This window comes from Centrocercus urophasianus, unplaced genomic scaffold (genome assembly GCF_019232065.1).
Source record: "Centrocercus urophasianus isolate 14NV4802_14NV808 unplaced genomic scaffold, USGS_Curo_1.0 seq_1360, whole genome shotgun sequence".
Classification (NCBI taxonomy): Eukaryota; Metazoa; Chordata; class Aves; order Galliformes; family Phasianidae; genus Centrocercus; species Centrocercus urophasianus.
Genome location: NW_024884543.1, coordinates 12422 through 18333, shown reverse-complemented (window position 1 = coordinate 18333; position 5912 = coordinate 12422). Strand labels below are relative to the sequence as shown.

General features: G+C 55.8%; 1 protein-coding gene across 1 annotated transcript in view; it reads right to left on the bottom strand.

Moving 5' to 3' along the window:
* Positions 1-7: 7 nt before the first annotated feature.
* LOC122157422 (soluble scavenger receptor cysteine-rich domain-containing protein SSC5D-like) overlaps positions 8-5912 on the bottom strand; it is a gene marked incomplete at both ends in the record, with an annotated part of 8713 nt that continues 2808 nt past the window's right edge. Inside the window, 4 exons of the mRNA XM_042813059.1 lie at positions 8-239; positions 426-1526; positions 2000-4954; positions 5219-5533. Of these exons, the coding sequence (XP_042668993.1) occupies positions 8-239; positions 426-1526; positions 2000-4954; positions 5219-5533 (4603 nt within the window). The remainder of the gene's footprint in view (positions 240-425; positions 1527-1999; positions 4955-5218; positions 5534-5912) is intronic.

Sequence of the window (5912 nt, the reverse complement as noted above, 5' to 3'; positions counted from 1 at the left end):
GTACAGCCTGGGGGGGTCCTCCAGGATGTGCTGCCCCACAGCAGCCAGCCTGCCCAGGCGGCGGGTGACGGCCTCCAGGCGCTGAGCTCCCCGCCGCTGGTTGCGGGCCAGGGCCCGCAGTTGCCCCCGCAGCTCCCGCACCTCCCACAGCAGTGCCCTCAGGGCAGGGGCCACACAGGATCCCCCCCGATCCCATAGTGCAGAGAGTGTTGGCACCGGTGGTGCTGGTTGGGCTGGACCTGTGGGGCGAGAAGCAGAGACCCCCTAAATCCTCTGTGTGCGTATGTTTGCTCCGCCAGGGCAACCACTCTCAGAGCAAGGGACCCCCCCAGCACCCATCCCTCCTCTCTCCAAGCCAGTGGTCTCAGCATGTGCAAGCCCTGCATCTCATGGGTCCAAGCCTCACCCACAACCCCAAGACCTACCTGCACATGGGGGTCCAGGCAGTACAGAGCTTGCAGAATGGGTGCGGAGGGTCTCTGTGGGTACTGGGGGGGTCTGGGTGTTGAAAAACTTCACGGGGTGCCGGAGGGGTGCTTGGGGAGTCTGAGTGCTGAAAGTCTCCAGTGGATGCTGGACAGGTGCTGAGGGAATCTGGGTGCTGGGGGGATCTGTGAGGTGCTTAAAGGATCCTGGGGGTGTCTGGGTGCTGCGGGGCTCTTTGGGGTGTTGGTGGGATATGGGGGAGGTCTGAGTGCTGAGCAACTTCATGGGATGCTTAAGGGATGCTGGAGGGTTCTGGGTGTCAAAGGTATTCATAGGGTGTTGTGTTGATGGGGGCCTCTGGGTGCTGGGGGGCTCTGTGGAGTGCTGGGGCAACGCAGGGGGCCTCCGGGTGCTGAAGATCTCAGTGGATTGTTCAGTGGGTGCTACAGGGGGCTGACTATCAGAGGTCTCCATGGGGTGTTGGGTGGGTGCTGGGGGGACCTGTGTGCTAAAGATCTCTGATAGATATTGGGAGAGTGCTGAGGGACTCTTGGAGCTGAGGGTCTCTGTGGGATGCTGGGCAGATACTGGGGGTTTCTGGGTACTGAGGGTTTTAACAGAGTCCTCAGAGGGTGCTGGGAGGCTCTGGGGTCTGGGGATATCCATGATGTGCTTGAAATTGGCAGCATTCATGTAAGGGCTGGTGGGATCTATGGGGTGCACAGTGAGTACTGGGGGGCTCTGAGGGCTGGAGTTCCTTGATGGTGTCTGGATAAAGAGGTCTGGGGGTGTCCAGAAACCAGAGGGCTCTGCAGAGGGATGCTGGGAGAGCACAAGCTCTATCGAGGCAGTGGGGCTCTCTGGAGGATGTTGGATGGATGCTGGGTGTCCCTGGGTGTTGGGGATCTCAGGGTACTGGGTAGGTTCTGAGGGTCTCTGGGTACTGGGGGCCTCTGTGAGGTGCTGCAAGTGGGTGCCAGAGCCTGGACTCAGTTGAACAGCAATGGCAGGAGAGACAGCCAGCCCCTGGGTGAAGCCCAGAGATGGAGAGGGTGATGAAACTCTAGTGGGCAGAGCAGAGATTCCCATTGGACCAGCACCTGGGGAGGAGACACAGCCCATGAAATCCCCCCCAGCACTCCTCAGCCATCCATTGCCCCTCCTTCCTCTCCTGCACCCCTTCCGCTTCTCCTCTCCTTCTCAAACACTTCCACCTACAGCCAGCCCATTGCTTTGGCCTTCCTCCTCCTCCTAATCTATTGTTGCCACTTCATCCATCCACCCGTCCATCCATCCATCCATCCATCCATCCATCCATCCATCCATCCATCCATCCATCCATCCATCCATTCCCCCATTTATTGTTCCTTGATATCTTTCTATCCACTCAGTCACCCCCCTCCAAACTTTCTATTCTTTCTTCCTTCCCCTTTTCTGTCATTTCAAACTCTCCTTCCCCCTTCTGCCCAACCACGCAGTCTTCTTGCTGTCCATCCACCCCAGCCCTCCAACACTTTGTTCTTTTCCTTAACATTACTTTCAAGATCTTGCAGCCCTATATAGTAGTCTGAACCTGATTCTGCTGTGGGAAGTGTTCTCCTCCTGATTCCATCTGATGCTAGTTCTTCTGTGGGATGAGTCCTCCACATGGGATCTCTTCGACTTGTTTCTGCTGCAATATATTTACTCTCCATTGTGCCTTTGAGATTTTTTTCTGCTGAAGGATGTTTGCTTCTCACGGTACCATCTAGATCAAAATCAGCTGAAGAATGAGCGTCCCATGCAGTACCTTCTGCATCAGATTTGGGTGCAGAACGTGTGCTCCAGGTAGAAATACCTGCTGTGGGATATGCACTCCATATGCTAACACCCAAGCTCAATTCTGCTGAAGAATGTGCACTCTGCATAGTACCATCTGGATCCAGTTCTTCTGGAAGATGTCTGGTCCATACAGTACTTTCTGGATCCAGTTCTGCTGCAGGATGTCTGCTCCTCATGGTAACATCTGGACCCAGTTCTGCTGCAGGACTTGTGCTCCTCATGGTAACATCTGGACCCAGTTCTGCTGCAGGATGTCTGCTTCTCATGGTAACATCTGGACCAAGTTCTGCTGCAGGATGTCTGCTTCTCATGGTAACATCTGGACCCAGTTCTGTGGCAGGATGTCTGCTTCTCATGGTAACATCTGGACCCAGTTCTGCTGCAGGATGTCTGCTCCTCATGGTAACATCTGGACCCAGTTCTGCTGCAGGACTTGAGCTCCTCATGGTAACATCTGGACCCAGTTCTGCTGCAGGACTTGTGCTCCTCATGGTAACATCTGGACCCAGTTCTGCTGCGGGATGTGCACTCCTCGTGGTAACATCTGGACCCAGTTCTGCTGCAGGACTTGAGCTCCTCATGGTAACATCTGGACCCAGTTCTGTGGCAGGATGTGCACTCCTCGCGGTAACATCTGGACCCAGTTCTGCTGCAGGATGTGCACTCCTCGTGGTAACATCTGGACCCAGCTCTTCTGGAAGATGTGTGGTCCACACAGTATTTTCTGGATCAAGTTCTGCTGCAGGACTTGTGCTCCTCATGGTAACATCTGGATCCAGTTCTGCTGCAGGACTTGTACTCCTCATGGTAACATCTGGACCCAGTTCTGCTGTTGTCCCTTCTAGAACTGATTCTGCTGTAGGACCTGTGCTCCTCATGGTACCTCTTGGACCTGGTTCTGTTGCAGGATGTGTGCTCCCCATGGTACGATCTGGACCTAGTTCTGTTGTGGGATATGTGCTCCCCATGATACCATCTGGAACCAGTCCTGCTGTAGGACCTGTGCTCCCCACAGTACCTTCTGGACCTGGTTCTGTTGCAGGATGTGTGCTCCCCATGGTACGATCTGGACCTAGTTCTGCTGTGGGATATGTGCTCCCCGTGATACCATCTGGATTCAGTCCTGCTGTAGGACCTGTGTTATTCATGCCACCTCTAGGGTCTGGTTCTACTGAAGTATGTGCACCTCCCATGTTACCATCTGGGTCCAGTTCTGTTAGAGGATGCATGCTCACAGTACCTTCTGGACTCAGTTCTGTCATAGGATCTGTGCTTTTCATGGTACCTTCTGGAGCTGGCTCTGCTGTGGGATATATGTTCCACATGGTGCGTTCAGGACCTAGTTCTGCTGTATGTTGAGTGCTCCTTACGGGACCTTCAGAACCCAGTTCTGCTGAGGGATGTGAAACCCAAGAGGTCCCTTCCAGACTTGGTTCTCCTGTAGGAGCTTCACTCTTTGTGGTACCTTCTGGATCTGCTGCTACTACTACAGGAAGTGTGCTCCCCATGGGATCCCCTGGACCTGGCTCTCCCAGGCTGTGGTTACTCCGTATGGCAGCACTTGCCTGGAGCCTCGTGGTAAGGGCTAAGTCCTGCTCTGCATTGGACCTGGTGCTCTGTGTGACACCAGCAGTCTCCTGTCCCATATTGCGTTGGGTAGCACTAACAGCATCCCATCCTGCCAGCCCCTGGGTGCTCCTGGTGGAACCAACCGGAACCTGTCCTGCTTGAGGCTTGGTGCCTGGTGTGGTCCCCACCAAAACCCAACGCCTGGTACTCTGGTTGGCTCCCACAACAACCCGCTCTGCTTTGGGATGGGCAATCCACACGGTACCAAGGGGATCCCGTCCCACTTTGGGTCGAGTGATGTGGACGGTGCCAGCTGGATCCCATCCTGTCTTGGACCTATTACTGCCAGCTGGATCCCGTCCTGCTTTGGTCTTGTTGATGCCCACCAGATGCTGTCCTGCTTTGATTTTGTTGATGCCAACAGAATCCCGTCCCACCTTTGACCTGTTGGTACCAGCTGGATCCAATCTCACTTTGGTCTTGTTGATGCCAACAGAATCCTGTCCTGCCCTGGACCTGTTGGTACCAGCTGGATCCAATCTCACTTTGGTCTTGTTGATGCTAACAGAATCCCGTCCCACCTTGGACCTGTTGGTGCCAACCAGATCCAGTCCCAGTTTGGTCTTGTTGATGCCAACTGAATCCCGTCCCACCTTGGACCTGTTGGTGCCAGCTGGATCCCATCCCACTTTGGACCTGGTGGGGCCACCAGTCTCCCGTCCTGCCTTCAGCCTGGTGACGCCAACTGCCTTGGGCTTGGTGCTCTGGATGATGCCAGCTGGATCCTGTTCTGCTTTGAGTCGGGTGATCCTGATGATACGGATGGGATCTCGCCCTGCTTTGGTTGAGGTGGCACTGACTCGACCCTGTCCTGCAGATCGTGTCATGGTGCTGGAGACACTGGTGGTAGGATCCTCTCCTGAGGATCGTGAGGTAGTGCTGGGGACACTGGTGTGTGGATCCTGTCCTGTGGCTCTTGCAGTGGTTCTAGTGACACTCACAGTTGGATCCTGTCTCTGGGGATGCATGGGAATGATTGTGGTCAGAATCTGTCCTAGAGGACGTCGAGGAATGGTACTGGCTGGACCCCATCCTGGGGGAGATGGGGAGCTCGCCACAGGTGACAAGTCTTCTGGCCCTGAAAGCAGTGAGGAAAAATTCAGTCCCCTTCCCACAACCCTTCTATTTGTCGGAGTCCTCCCTTTCCCCTCACCAGGGCGATTCTCGGGGACAGTGTCCAGCCCCAGAGGCACCCAAGAGGCTGGGACATCCCTTGGGGACATGTTTTTGGGAGCTCTGGAAGGGACCCCAGCAGGAAGAGGCATGCACCGTGTAGTCTATGCCCACAGAAGTGACAGGGTACAGGATATAGGATCTCTGCCCTTTACCAGGTACACCTTACCTGTGCAGATGACAGCGGCGTCCTCTTGGTGGTCACAGTTGTGCCTGCCCCAAGGCCCAGCTGGGCAGTGCCACAGTGCAGCCTCTGTCCCACTGCACTTCACATCATCCAGCCATATGGGGCCAATGCCAGGGCCAAAGTGGGCGCTGCGGAGGGCTTTGCGTGCGGCCCCACAGCCCAGCTGCCTGCAGACCACAGCCGCATCCAGCAGGCCCCAGCCATCATCACAGACCGTGCCCCAGCTCCCAGCATGCAGCAGCTCCACGCGCCCTGCACAGCGCCCAGGGCCCCCAGCCAGACGCAGCAGGAACGGAGCTGGGGAACAGCCAGCACCGCATTACTGCCAGCACCAACGCAGCTACTGCATTTGGAGATGGAGGCTGCATCCCTGCATCTTCCCTGCTGCATCCCTGATGTATCTTCATCCTCTTTCCATCTCCCCTCCAGCCCACCTCCATTCCTCCTCCATCCCCTCTCCACACCCACTCTATCTTTTCTCCATCTCCATTCCATTCCCTCTCCATGTCTTCTCCATCTGTCTCCAAACCCTCCATCACGTCTCTTCCACCACACCTCATCCCCATTCCCCTCACCACCCTCCTCCATCCCTTCCCCATCCCCTCTCCTTTCACAATCCATCCCCAAACCCATCCCATCTCCATCCCATCTCCATCCCATCTCCATCCCATCTCCA